Source organism: Anopheles gambiae, chromosome 2 (assembly GCF_943734735.2).
Source record: "Anopheles gambiae chromosome 2, idAnoGambNW_F1_1, whole genome shotgun sequence".
Taxonomy (NCBI): Eukaryota; Metazoa; Arthropoda; class Insecta; order Diptera; family Culicidae; genus Anopheles; species Anopheles gambiae.
In genome coordinates this window covers 22782019-22797287 of record NC_064601.1, presented here as the reverse complement: position 1 = coordinate 22797287, position 15269 = coordinate 22782019, and the positions used below count along the sequence as shown (strand labels likewise).

The window sequence follows — 15269 nt, the reverse complement described above, 5'->3', positions numbered from 1 at the left end:
TTTACCCTTTCCTCGGACCAGCTAATGGACGAAGGTTCGATGTACGTGTGCTTTGATGTTCTGGTCTATGTTTGCACCAGTTTTGGAAGGTCAGAAGCCGCCCAGGCAGGTTACAAAAATACACACACACACACATAAACACAGGCATCACCGTTGCATGCATCTTATTTACACACCCAAACTGTAACGGTTTACGTTTGCTTCACTAGGCAGGATGAATCAGAACAGTCCCAAAACGATGGTTGCTGACAGTACGTTTGAAGTTGCACGATGTGTGCAGTGCGTTCGGCAAGGAACGTAAGAATTGATATCCGAGCTCGTGCGCGTTCGAACGGCACATCTTAAATCGGTGCAAATGTCTGGAAAGCCAATCAACTACGTGCCCTCCGTGCCCGGGCACTGTCTGATAAAAGTTGGCGAATGCTCTCTTTAGGTGTTCTCCTTTACCGAGCACGTAACAACGGGCCCCTTGCGGCAGTGTGCAGTGTAAGGAAACGGAAATAAACTTTGACGTGTGTCTTTGTGCCGGACATAACCGTATCAACAATAGCGATCGCTAAACTTCTTACTCAACAGTGCATCTTGAGCAGCACATGCAGCTCGTGTTCGATGCTCATGACGTAAAACAAACAACTCCGTAACAACTTTGCTCGTCTTTATTTTAACGGTTTGGATAGCTTGATGGAAGCGATTGCTGGCGGTTGAACGATATGCAGGATACTGAGCGGAGTACCTATAGGGCGCTTTCGTACGGACTATTGCTGTGAGAACCTTCGGGCATGAATGAGAATGATACGTACTTTTGACTGTGTGGCCTGGTTTCTTATTGGATGAAGGAATTGCAGGGGACAAGGAAGCTATGAGCCGCTAATTTATAGCCAGCTCTAGGGTTAATCCACGACAAAAATCTTTCAAACCAAAGCTACGTTAGGCTATTAGTGGTACGGTTAATTAAATGCATCGCTTTAATCGTAGCAAAGTTCGATCTATTTACTTTTCAATCAAGAACACAAGGCAACGCTCTAAATGCTCGAGCGTTAGTATACAATGTTTCCCTTCCAAACAGTCCCATTTGGGGTTTGCGCCCTTCCCCACGGTTAACGAGCTCCCGGATAATTGTTAGCAACCGCTTGCACTTACATTACGCTGGACGCCCGTCGCTGCAGAACCCGCAGCGCCCCGATGTCCCGGTGTGGGGCGCGCGGTGGCGGCGTGAACAAACTCTGACTCCGGTCGCGCACCGGATCCGAGTCCCGGTACGTACGAAAGATGGTCGCTATCTTGAGATTGAAGCACAACATTGTCCATCCGAATGTGTGCGTGTGGCGGGATCGCATGCACCGATCAGCTTCTAGCACCCGTTGGGCGGCCCGTTGCCACCCATTACATACGTACACCGCTCATTATCGAGCTCGCAGCAGGACGGCGTGTTAGGGATGGAAATGGTTTCCGGCTGCCGGTTTTTAGGTGGCCCGTTGCGTCCACACCCAACGACTCCGTGCTGACGGGTGTTCGTCACTGCGGATGGTGGTAGCGCTGTTGCAAGCGCCGTTCAATTTAGCCTTTTCCCGGGTTCGGTTGCCCGGAGAACTGCCACTTGTCACCACTTGACCACACAAACACCCACTGCACACGGGGACACTCGTTTTACGCTCCACGGGGGACGATTTATGGTCGGAAACACTTTAACATGGTTGTTTACTTACGGAACCAATTTCACTGTGTAATATCACGCTGTTAGTGTTCTATTGTGGGTACGGAGAGCATTTTTGTAGCGAGGTTTTGAACGTTCTCTGTCACAGTTTGCGATTGCCGGACAACGCTGCACTGCGCACATCACACCGTTAATCTCCAGCAGTGGTCCTCGTGCTGGGATTAGGTTGCTAACTCTTTTATCATGAATCTGACAATGTAAAGCGCTGTGTTAGCTTACATTTATGAGCGAGTTTAAATACAATCAATGAAAATATTTTTTCTGACTGTCTAGCGAAACCAAACAAGCACGATTGCTCCAAAAGATACATTTTGCTACGCTGCATACTTTTAGGCGTTTGAGGTATACGACAGTCGAACAGTATGGACTTTGAGGGACAAGTTTTTGTTTAAGTATACAAACCGTAGATGAATGTTCGTCGTTTAAACGTTAAATCTAGTTTACCCACTAATATCATAAAACCTCATCTTCTATCACCCAAACTATCTAATGAACAAGATTCTTCGTCGCATTCTCTACAAGAACAAGTAAAACTTTGATGAACCTGATCCGATCGAACTTTCGCTTCAATTTCAGGTGCCGAAAGAAAACCAACTGGCGGGGCGTACCGCCCACTTCATAAAGCTGCCAATGTCTGCTGACTAGTAACGGTCGCACACGAAACCTGCCTCACGCACAGCGTGCCTAATGCACGGGAGAAAAGAAAATAAACAAACTCAAACAGTAAGCTGCTGACAGCCATTTCGGGCCGTACATTTCATGCTAAGCCGCAATAAGCCGCAATGTTCGCCATTTACACGCAGGCAGCAAATCGGGCGACGAAAAACTTCCACCCGATGCAATGACGTGCGTAAAGGGTGAAGGAAAACTTTGTCTTTCTCATTAACTACCACCGCCGCATACCAGCCCGCTGCACACTGCTGTCACTAGCAGACGGTACGGATCAGAGGAGAGAAAACCGATTATCCCTGGCACCGTGCGGTCGAGTGCGCACCGTCTGTGAGCGGGTCGGTTTTCCGCCGGCGTGCGTCAAATCCAGCTCCATACAACATGTGCCATCTTCTCTGGTGCGATTTCAAATGCACTTCCGCAAAACGGTTCGATTACTCGGCTGTAATTAACTGCAATGAGCAGAAGGGATGGTTGGGAGGGATATGTTACTATTGCAACCAGCCGCCTACCAGTATGCTATTCCCACCGGTCCCTGATGTGATTAGTGGCAGGTTAGTCTCGGTTGATGTACACTCAAAAAGGGATACCGCTTAGAGTGAACGAGATAATAATGCTAGGCAGCAGATGAATATGTATGTCCGTGTGTGGGAGAGAAATTGTGGGAGGTAAATTGCGGCAAATTTATGAGATACGCGACCCCAGCAGTGGCAATTAAATGCTGAATAGTTTAATCAATTGCTAATGACTATTAACGATGCTGCGCTTTGAGATTGAAATCGACTGATGGAGACATGAACGTAGGGCTTTAAACAGCTGAACAGCCTTTTGTGTGTACTTTAAAATAGCGTTAAAGCTTCTATTATTGATCCTCGTTATGATACAATCTTACTCGTATCCCTATGCAGCACAGAGCGCCTAAACATATGCAAAATTCTTTTTTTACCAAATATGAATACATCATGTCTGAAATTTATATTTTAATTTCGTTTTAGTAGCAAATAGCAATTCAAAAATGGGTTGGGAGTATCAATTAACACATTAACATGTGCTAAGAAACGCCGTGAAGGGGCATTGTAAAGTATTACAACGTTTGTAGATGAAAATTGTATTTAACATACTTTTAGGCGTTTCCAACTACCTTCATAACTCAGCTTAAAGCAGAGCAAGGAAAACTAATAACCAGATTTATGAATGCTTTTAACGTTTAAATCAAAGAAGATGAAAACTCTCAAGAAACCCTTCAAGCACGGTCCCTTCTTTAAAGCACTCCAGATAACTTCCCTATCCCATTCGCTAAACTTTAATTGTTATTACTTTTTCCTGGAACGGCCCGAGCTTATTCCATAAGTTTGTTTTCAGGGAAACATATTTTTACAGCTACCTTTGCCACTCCGTAGGCATCCGGTATCGCCACTGCCAAATCATTATATTTTTACTTTTCGATCGTTCCACGCATCTGGCCACCGGTTGCCATCAATCGCTCTCTTTTCTGTCCATAGATCATGGAGACGCATACAGATGAGCAAAAAGCAGAAAAAAACCTGAGCAAAATCAATGTTTGAGCCAATTTTACGGCACAATTCACCTCACTACCATGGTGATGGTGAAGTTCTCACCATTTTCTTCCCGCTCGCTAGACTGCATGCTTGCATAATATGCGCCAATTTTACGCGAGGTTTCTTCTTACATTGGTTTCCTCACTGTTTACAGTGCAAATCGAACGGTTCATTTCAATATCACCACGGTAACGTCTAATACAGCTCGAGCGGTGATCGAACGCCAAGGGATGCACAAAGACAGCTTCATGTCCCTTTGTGTGCTACCCTCGCAGACCCTTTGAGTCGGCGGCGTGGATGCTTTGTGTGGACAGCTTGTACCTCATCCGCTGTGTCGGGAAATGTCTCGCTTCTCTAAATGCATACCGTGCACCTTGTTTACTCTTCACCGATCGATGTTCTTAGCCAGGATCAGCCAAGCAGCAGCAACAGCAGCAACAACAGTACTTTGTGAACGGCACAAAGAGGGGAGAGAATTACCGGGGCGAAACAAGCAGAGCAAACAGATCATAACGTTCCGGAAAATTGGAAATGATAACAGCCGGCAGGTTCGGGGTGTATGCGTAGAGGTTAAGCGACACATGGACACATTATGCTTTCAATTTCCCCTGCGGAAGTTCCGGGCGGTCATCCCGGACGGACACACGCGCTGCCTGTTCGCCTTTCTCGCACACAATCAGCTGTGTCGGCATATTCTGTGCTTTGTAGTGACCCAAGCGATAATAACCTTCGTCGTGTTGGAACGTGTCAGCTAGTTAGTTGCTAATGTGAATATTGTTTGCGGATGAGTAATCCTTAAAACAAATATTCAAAAAGCTACACTGAACGGTAGAGTGTAAACGGTATGTTGAGATGTCTATGTAAACTGAAAGTATGTTAAAAAAAGGTTGTTTGACTCAGTAGGAAGAGTTTCTGGAAAGTGTTATCTTTTTTATGAAATAGCTCGTAATAGTACAACGTTGTAAGCTGGCTATAAAAAAACGACGCCTTAAAGTATGCAATCTGAATCTAGCAACGCCTAAATGTATGCTGCAAACATTTAAAAATCTCTTTTTTTATTTTACAGTCATTTATGACCGAACACAAAAGGCTGGAATAAATAAAAGCAAGCTCTACTGTCCAGGCAGCTCGGTAAACCTTACATGCAATATATTGTCATTCCCATTTGGCGATCTCAAACCGCGGCGTCTCCGTTGACATGCAGCCAAAAAACAATCGGCCCGAAATGGTGTCAGTAGAGCGAGATGAGTACAAAATCCCATAACTCTTTCACCATTAGCATCAGCAAGCGGGTCCGGTTTTTCGCACCGTTGCGTTTACTTCATCAGAAGCAACCATTTTCACCGTATTTACGCGCACTGGATCGATAATGCGGCTCTGGTACACTGTTCAACGTTCCACCACGAAAGCTCATGCTTACCATCACTAACGTTGTGTTTGGGGCTTCTTATCTTATCCGAAAAGGAGCTGCATGCTTTCGAACGGGGAGCGCGCGCGTTCGGGAGTGAGGTCATTGCGAAGTCAAGTTTTTATTATGCTTCCCGAAATGGGGTTTTGGGCATCGACTGGAATTGAGTCTTCAAACTGGAATTGGGGAACGGGGTTTCGGCAGGCCGCCTCGAGCCCAACTGTGGCACCCCATGACCTCGATAGTCAAAGGGGGGAAAGGGCTGGGAGTCGTAAAGTACAACGACCTACTGGCACCCTAAGGAACCGAGGGAACCCCTTCTTGTTGGAATGTTTTTTACGTCACTGTATGTTTGGGCTAGGGAAAGCAAATGAAAGTTAACTGCCCAGTTTGGGGTGCATTGGTGTGTGTGCGTGCGTGTGTGCTTTGATGTCCTGCTGGTCGATAGTGTTTAAATTGAATGTAAGCTGAAACCAAAATCCAACAAATAGTATAATAATCACATTTTCAAATTAATGATTCAAAGCTGAAAAACAGCAACAAAAAAAAATCATTCGAAATCGTTCTTTGTACTCGCTTCGAAACAAAACCAATTGTAAAAATGATCGTCAATCGTTACTTCACCAAACAGCGCTATGAAAAATAGTTCCGGCAAACTTTTCGTTCCAAGAACGCTTTTTCCAAGAAGCTTCACGATGGTGCAAAGTTCTTCCAGCAGCACGGATACAACAATCTCAGCCCATGGAACACCGGAGCACGGCGTCGGAAGGATAAAGTAATAACAGCAATATTGATAGCTACCTATCATGCTTACCATCTTCTCTCTCCTCTGCGGATACCCTCAAAACCAATCGAACGAAACTTCACCTGACCCTTTTTTGTTCTTCGTTCGGAGCATTCGAGCTACACAACGCGAAACGATGAAAGGAAGCGTACGATCGATGCCAAGACTTCTTCAGTTTCGTTCACTACCCATCCATTAAGTGCTCGAGTTGCCCCCCGGCTTGGGGTACTTCGGCTCGTAGCCGGCCAGTCGAATTGATGGATTGGCAAAAGGTATGCGAAAGTGTGTATAATTCCTTCACCTAGTGTTGGTCATGCTCTCCCTGTGAAAGTGATATCGATAGACTTTGCTGGTGCTGCTATTGCCGGCTGCTTGTAATAACGAAGAGCGATACGGCTGTCTGGGCTGTGTTGGTCTACCGTTTATTGATTGCTGTTGGCGCTGTTATCCCTTTTGCGATGGTTGAGAGTTATCGGCAAAAAAGGTACGATAAAGTGTATCGTGCCGTACCTTTGCTGCGATGGGGCCATTGTTCTTGAGCGATTATCGATGCGATGGTTGTATGATCTACGATCAGAACCGAGAGTTGGTTTTTGGTGTGTATTTTAGTGTAACCGTTCGAGAGTGGGTTCGAAAGAAGGTCTTTTGATGGAGAGCTTTTGTTGTAGGGTTTCATTCGAATATCCTATGATGTTTCACATGGAAACAAGCAATGGAAACAATTCCAAAGCATCAAACGATAGCAATTTAATTGACTTAAACGCCTCTGCTTGCTTTGTGTTGAGCTAGTGTCACAACAGAACAGAACCGTTTATTCAATTAGCCGTAGAAGTCATCTGCACGTTGAAATGGAAAGGACTGCCAACCTAACTCCTAGCCCATCAACGTTGTGTGACGGTGATGTTTCGATCTGAGACGACCAGAACCACCATCCAGGCCAGGCTGCTACAGCAGGCCGCTGCTCATTAAAACCCCTCGGAAGCAACTCAATTACTGCGCACCAACTGCGTGTCAAATCGTTCTGCTGGGGGTGTTTTTCGTACCATAATGCGAACGTAATCGGATTCGCCATCAAACCAATGAAGCGCTGAAGGAAGCTCAAACAACCCACGGAGGACATGGTGAGTCAAATTCATCCGTCTCAATTAAACCTCAATCATGGTTGTTTTCATTTAATTTAATTCCTGCCTAACCACAACAGAAAGTAACGCGTTGGGAAGAGGCAGAGAAGGTGGAAGGTGGGAGGAATGCTCACCCATCATCAGCAGCTCGTGTTACGAGACGCGCAAAGGTGCGTTGGTAGGATCGTACAAATTATGAAAAGATTAGGGTTAAGCTTTTTCAGATGAATTGCTTGCGCGCGATGCTGTGTTAATATTGGATATAATTAATACAGCTGTGGGTTTGTTCCCGATACAAATGTTAATGAAACCCACACAATCACAGCTACTACTGTACTTTAGGCGAAAAAGCCCATATTTCATAATAAATGCGTAAGGGGACAAATTATTAACGACCCTCGTTTATTATACTGATTTAACTCGAGCAAATAGTTTTCACTACCATGAAGAACAGTATTGTCTCTGGGGAGCTCATTTTACGCAAATCAGGTAAAGTGTTGAGCAAGTCAGATTCCCCGCTTGAAAGTTGAGAAGAAGCGGAAAAGCGTAACTTTCCACAAATCAGAAATTGCTCGCTTTGATGTTGTACAAAAGCAACTATTTCATACACTTTTCCTTCCCTCCCAATGTACAACGAAAAAAAAGTGAATCGTTTTCAGTTTGTTAAACGCGATGGAAAATATTAATTTAAGAAAGCACGAGAAAAGAGACCACCCAAATGAAGATACATCTAGTGACTGTTTTATAGCAATTTCAATCACAATTTGATTTCATCTTCAATTCATTTTTATTATAGTATTAACTTTCCCTGCAGCGCTCACCTGTCTGCGTCCATTGCGAGCATTTCTTACCAGCAGGGGAATTTAAATCTTTCACATCTCGTTCACCCCGCCCGAGCGCAATGGGACAAAGGAGCACTACACCAAAAGAAGCTTTCAATCCTACGCAAACGCTTTGCTACCATTTGCAGCTGGTCCGTGTGCCGAGATTGAACGTCGATCGAAGAAAAGCCAATCGTGTTGAAACGTGAGCCGTGTCGCCGACAGGTAGTTGGGTGTATTTTTTATACATAGCCCCCATTCCCCTCACTCGGTCACCCTTGTCCTGGTGGCATCCAGACATCTCGCGGTGACATATGATCGAAGAAACGACACATCCTTTAGCACTGCTTGCGTGTGCGCGCGCGTTGTCTAGGCCACGTGACGACAGGTAGGACGCTTGGCGCAATATCGATGATGACGCAATGTGACGCGCGTCTGGCAAACGATTACACGTTGCATGGCTTAGTTTTTAATGTGCGGTGGTGGTGTTTTTAACTGCTTCCGATGAATGGGAGCTCAGCTGCAGCGTATAGGCGCATGTGCGTAATTAACAGTGTGATCTGGATGCTGGAAAGGTAGCTGAAAAACGCCTACGATAAGTTGCGACTTATGCTGTGATGGCAACTCAGTCTGTTATGAATGATGATTCATCAAGTTGGATTTGTTTGATTGTGTTTGTGTCGTTCCTTTTCGTAATGAAAATATAATCTGTCTCTTGAAAGTCAGGAGGGTTTATTTGCCATTGCGTTTCTATTTTAAATGGAAAATAACTATACATTTAAAGGGAAGCTTGTAGTACAAGAGATGAACATGATCACACTCGAAAAGCAATACTATAGGATAAAAATTATTCATGAGATGAAATCGAACACGGCAAGATATGAAATATTGTTCAACTTCACCCTCTATTTGAATAGTAATAACTTTCGATCACAACTCCCAGCACTCTAGCAAGCTCTAGAAAGGTTCTACTGCAAAAGGGGCAGAATAAACTTCACTTGCGCTGTCCAGTTGCCAAGTCGGAACATGTGCAGGGAATTCTTTCCCTCCCAATATTGATCGAAGGGTCAAACTGTGAAACGTCCCAGTAACCAGTTATACCAATCGGTGTATCCTTTTTTTCCTCACAAAGCGCAAGCGGTTTTATATTTGGGAAGGTACTGGTCACCATTTGACAGCTGAAATGGACATCCGAGCCACTCGGGGAGTACCTAAAAATAAATCACATGCTTCATACTGCACCGCCCAGCCCCAGACGCGATGCTTTCTTTTCCCAAGACGTCCCCGGACACTACGAAAAACTGCCTTTGCATTAAAGCTGCCCCGAAAGCTCCCGAAAACCATGGTCGGTGTGTGTTTGTGGTCGGTGAAAGTCGATCGCTGCCACATTTTGGACATCCGGTGTTGCGCCGCGCGAATGGTACAAAAACTCGCTCTCCGTTTTCTACTGTGGCGTGGTTTGGTTCCCGTTTTTCGTGCAAACACACAAAAAAGCTACACACCGCCTTTGCTCGAACGTGCTGCTGAAACTTCTAACTTTTGTACAGTGCAGCACCAGGGCAGAAACACAGCACTGTGTTGTGTTTGTGTGCGCACGAGTTTAACTTCACACCGCTCGGCACACGGATTCGCTTTTAAAAAGCCGTACAAAATTGGTGCTCGTGCCGCTCGGGAGTACGCATTGTTGCCAGAAGAATGATGATTAATTTAATATTCATAAATGAATGTCTGAGTGCTGGCTACACAGGGCCGATACAAACAAACCCATTTTGCGCGTAAATTATCACCTAAAGCGACCTTAACCAACCATCCAACCAACGAGCGTAATGCAACTGGGGGCAAAAAGCTAATGGATTCCCAAAATAAAAAGCACAAGCTGTTTTCACTGTGCGACTGGCGCGGTGGAAACTAATCGAATCTGATGTTGGCATCCGAAGCGAACGAAGCGGCCAGCCTGGGCCGAGACCGGGACAGCGCCGTACAGTAAGCGTGTAAATCCGTGGCCGTCTCAACGGCACGAAATTGATTTTACATCCAGCATCCGGGGCAGTGGGGGCACCTTTCGCCAAACGGTGCGATTACTCCTCAATCAAGCGCTTTTCAAGCGCTAAGCCGGCAGAGGACGGTGGTTGTGGTCTCGGACGAGTGGGTGTGGTCTGACACTTTCGTCTTTCTTCCGTCACATGCTCGATCAAACGTCCATTAGTGCGAGCGCACAAGGCAAGTCCCCGGGTGGCGCTGCAAAAAGTCTCACCGATCGTTCCCGCTTTTCCGCCCATGTTCTGGTGTGTGAAAAGTTTGCCTGCTTTGTGTGTGTGTGTGTGTGTGTGTCGGTACTGTTGTTTTTCATCCAACCTCTTTTTTCCCCCTATTCAATGAAAGCAATCACTTTGAGCGGGTGTGAAACTTTTGCTCTAGCCAACCAAACACCAGCGCTGCTTCAAACGAGCGCCGTACGCCTTTTTACGGCTCCTGTCAAAAGCGAGTCCTTAAATCAACGCAACCCGGGGGGGGGGGGGGGGGGGGATGATGAGAAACCGGGGAAGCGAAAGCTTTACGCGTGAAACGCAACCGCAAACGAACAGCTTTTATTTGGCAGTTTTTTGGAGCGCGTGCTTCGTCGAAGGTAATTAAAACTTTGACCCATCACATGTAGCAACAGCGCCTTACCACACTTCCCACACACACACACGCACACACACATAGAAACTCACACTCATTGAGCAGCATCAAACTGCGCACGGACAGCATCGTTCAATGGGATTGAAGAATATTTACGGCTTTCGGGGAAGGTATTCCCCGGTACGGTAGAATGGGACTGAGCATAACGGAAGTAGCAAGAAAAAATGAAGCCTTCAAACAGTTGATTTAGGCAAGATTGTTGGGTTCTTCAATGTGCAGCGAAGTGTTTTACATCTCCCATACGAGAGGCGTTTTTTTGTTGGGCAGTAGAAAGTATTTGATTAAGCATGGTAATGAGATCGAGATAGGGGATTTCGGGAAAGTATACCCTCCAGAAGGCGGAAAAAGCATATCGAAATGATAGACCCTATTCTACGGCAAACTTTGCGGAAGCAGGATAACAAAGCAAGTAAAAGAACGGCTATACCTTAATGCTTTAAATGTGTTTTGAGCGAACAAGAAATCTTTAATATTGAGCCGTTCCCTTCGTGGTTCTTGGCTTTGGGGCTTTCTTTGAATGTTTTGTTAATTCTTTTAGTGAAAATTTTGAAACTGTTTCAGTTAAACATATTACACGTTTGCACTTTAATTCTTCACAGTAAACCAGTTGCTCATGTGTTGCTCTAACGCCATTTGTTTAGATTAATCACGTGAACAGTGATTCCCGCAAACCACAACACTGTGCCCCAATATCAACTGTTTGCTTGCTGCATGGATAATTAGTTTGTGAATGCTAATCGATTTCCCTTGCTCTCTAGCTTCACGGAAACAAAACATCAATAAAAAAAAGTCACAACACCCCATACGCATACTGGAAGGCATGCACGAGACCACACTTTCCCATTAACACGTCGGCACGCAGGTACGGTGTTTGAGGTTGGCATCGCGTTATCACCTACTGCGCTCTAGCCATTATAAGGGCATCAATTACACCGCCCGAATGCGCACAAACGGTGCGGCATTTTAATATGTTTTGCAAACAGAGGGCCGAAAGGGTAGAACCAACCTCCGGTGGGGGGAGTCAAAATCAATCACGTTCGATTGCACGCCGGAGTGCACTGGCGTTAATTAATCGCATCAACAAACAGATCAGTATGTACATTTTTGTCTCCGCCTTCTCATGCTGCCGCATAGGGCCACGATTTAAGAAACACGCTGTGGGTGAAGTTCACGGGAACGGGGTCACTTGGTGCGAGGCAATGCACAACGAAGACAGTAAATGGGACAACATGAATTATGAACAGCCCTGCTTCAGGCTAGCTTCTGAGAGCGTAGGGGGAAATACTTGCTCCATCGTGCAGCGTCAAGCAACGCGGGAATGGGTTTATGCACAACTGCTGATTAAATTATGCGATGGTTAATTGAAATCCGTTCAGCATCCGGGCATGTGCGGCCGGCGCGGTCGTGAACGATGATGGCGGCAGTGAATAAATTATATTTACTCAATTACATAGAGCCAATTTTGGGGCCCTCCGAATCGCCGGCAAGCAGTCCTGCCCCGAGCCGTCGTGGGCAGACCGAGACGGCCCCAACCGCACTCGTTCAGCGGTGCCCGTGTGCCGTAATTCTTCACGAAATTATGTTGCCTTTTGTTCGATGATTATTAATTCAGCTGTACTGTTGGGTGCTGCTGCAACGAAAACCATACGAGCGGATCTCATTCATGAGTTTCAGTGTGTTCTTGTGATGATCCTTTTACTATTTTATTCTCCATTATCGAAGCACAGAGACCGCGGTCAGAGGAAAGGAGGAAGTGGGGATAGCGTTCGAAGAAAACTTCGACTCGTTCGACGAATCGCTTTCTCGTCCGCTCTGCTGCTGCCTGACAAAAGGAGCACGATATAAAAAACGCTTTATGTGTACTTCACTATCGACAATGTGATTCTTAGTGGTTGGGCACATTTTTACACGTTCGCTTCAACTTATTCCATAAATTTCACAGTCACCCAACCGGAAGAAGGTGTGGCTGCACACGCTTCACTTATTGCAGTGATAAAACAACACCGAACACCAACACACAGAGCTGCCCTTGCACACCATATTGACTGTGTTTGTTTTCTACGTATCAAAAGCAGATAACAAAACCGCACAATATATGCACATCGATTAGTACATCGTTGTAGAGAAAGTGTTTCTCGCTCAGCTTCACACACACCTCCCCAAACACTAAATCGACCCCACAACACAACGCCGCAGCATCTAAACCGAACCGTGTGTCTGCTACGTACGAAAACCTCTCGACAAACGCGCTCGTACCGCACCAAAACACCGAACCATACCGGTCGAAAGCTCGTGGAAAACTGGCACGAAATGATGTTCCCGAAGCCAGCGTCAGCGCTTGCCGAAATATATCGCTTCCCTTTCCCGCCAGCATCCCCATTTTCCCAAAAGCATCCTCCCCGCATCCAATTGTTCGGTTGTCGCAAGCAACGCGTGCTTCAGACACGTCACGGAGCAGGCGACTGAAACGTCATCGATTGGCGTGCGGTTGGCGTAAACTTCTGGCCAACGGCAGAGGGGAGGCGGTCAGAGACGCTACGACAGATGTATATACGAACAAAAGGAAATAATAAAATCATCCGAACAACCGAGAGCATGCTTTCAAACTACGTTGTCTTTCGAGCCTTCTCGAAACCACGGTGTGTTAAAGTAGGACAGAAAAACTCCTTGCTTAGTATGCCGAACCCCGAAGCCGTCTCGGCAAGTGGAGGGAGGGAGGGGAGGAGAAGCACTTTCCATCTCCTCGCTTGCTGTGTTGAACATGGGGCGCTTTTCATTCATATCGTTTATCGCTGCTTCTCGCCTATACTGACGCAGCGAACGCACACAGACGAACGTTTGGAAACCGTTTTAATCAACACGCAGCCACACAAACGCAGACACACACACACATGAGACTCGTTCGTCCTGATGAGCGTGCCGTTGGCGTTAGCTACCGAGCCGAGTGGTTTGTAAACAAACGTGCCCTTTCTCAAGCACGAAGCGAAACACGTGCTTTTTACGAGGGAAAAATGTGGGAAAATTGATGAAAAAAAACAAAACATCGCACCAGTCGGTAAGGATTGTGCGGTGAAATATTACGCCGAGTGGGAAAGCTTTCGTTTGCGTGAGCTTTCATCGCATGCAGTACTTAGTAGGCTGAGGATGATGGGAACTGTTTCGTCCGTTTAGTACGGGATGAAATATTTCGACGAGATGAGAAAAGTTTCAGCTTGTCGCACGACCGATTCGAACGAACGATTAAAAAAGCTTCTCAAATTTTAACTCCTCCTAAACGCTACACAATTTAAAAAAAATATTCGATTTGATGACATTTACTATCCTTGTTTATAAATTTTGTGACTTTTCTTCACTTGTCCTTATAATGGCTTATAGTCCCCAATAAATTGAGGCCATGAAACAAAATCGGGAAACAGACCAATTTTCCCAATCATGATAACATAATAATACTTACAAAACCTCGATGAAATTGTTCAATTATTCGATTTACCAATGTACCAAGCTTACCTGCAATAGAAATGAAAAAAAAATATAAATATGGTTATACGTGGTTATAAGGTTATACGTCAAACATTGTAAGTTGACTATAAAATACTTCAAAGATATAGGAATTTTCGCTACTCAGAATTAAATTTCATATTTTTCCGTTTCTTCTTCCGTTTTACAGAGATTCTTAATATTCAGGTTCATCAGGTTCGACGCTGCAGTAGTATGTATCATTGTCTCATTCAATGTTGTCACTTTAACACTATATAGAACAGTTCGTGCATCCATGTCATCGTGAACATCGGCAAACAATTACATCAACAAAAAGCTCACAAAAACAAAAGACGTATTTGTTAAGTGATACATGAAAAACACATAATTGTGTAATGTTTCGAACTTCTTTATCTTTTTTGAATTTTTGTTTTGTTTTATCTTTTTTGAATTTTTGTTTCACGGCATAACTTTTGAATTGTGACTATTGTTAGGCACAGTATTTTTTATTCAATACATTCAATAACATGTAACCTAACACATCCAAAGAAACTCCACACGACGGTCGGTCGGTACCATATTTGCCGCAGATCTTAAGCGCTTTTGCTAGACAAAGTGTATTATACGTATTCCGTACAATAATTTGCTTTCACTTCAATCCGATGTGATTATAATTTTACATCCATTGAACCTGCCTTGCTGCCGTATTTGCACTACAAAGACGACTCTATTCGGTAGCGCCATAACAAACAACTGAACTTGACTCTGTTAGTCATGCCGTATTGTCGTTGTCAGTCCGCACACTGATGTCTGATGATTAAATTAGGTTCATACGCCTGTCAGTATGGGTGAGCCCGTGCGGCATACGCCAACCTGTAGAGGTGGGTGCTCAATTGGCGAAAACGCGGACACGTGTTCGTTAGTCGGCAATGCCGGCTGATGAAGCTGTGTTTCCGTCCGACGGAACAACAAAGTGTAATCATCACTACACATCACCTGATGAACACACACACACAACGGCACGCCAACTACCC

The 15269-nt window shown here is 45.2% G+C and overlaps 1 protein-coding gene across 11 annotated transcripts in view; it reads right to left on the bottom strand.

Annotated features, from left to right (window-relative positions):
• Window positions 1-15269, bottom strand: part of LOC4577025 (GTPase-activating Rap/Ran-GAP domain-like protein 3) — a 77752-nt gene that overhangs the window by 20458 nt on the left and 42025 nt on the right. Inside the window, exons 1-2 of one of the 11 annotated variants that reach the window (XM_061647758.1) lie at window positions 12987-13070; window positions 1141-1903 (exon numbers count right to left, since the gene is read on the bottom strand). The exons of 9 other annotated variants lie outside the window; for them this stretch is intronic. In XM_061647758.1, the coding sequence (XP_061503742.1) occupies window positions 1141-1337 (197 nt within the window). In that variant the 5' untranslated portion in view covers window positions 1338-1903; window positions 12987-13070. Of the gene's footprint in view, window positions 1-1140; window positions 1904-12968; window positions 13071-15269 lie in introns of those variants that run through there. One more of the 11 variants, XM_061647759.1, reaches the window with a different exon arrangement.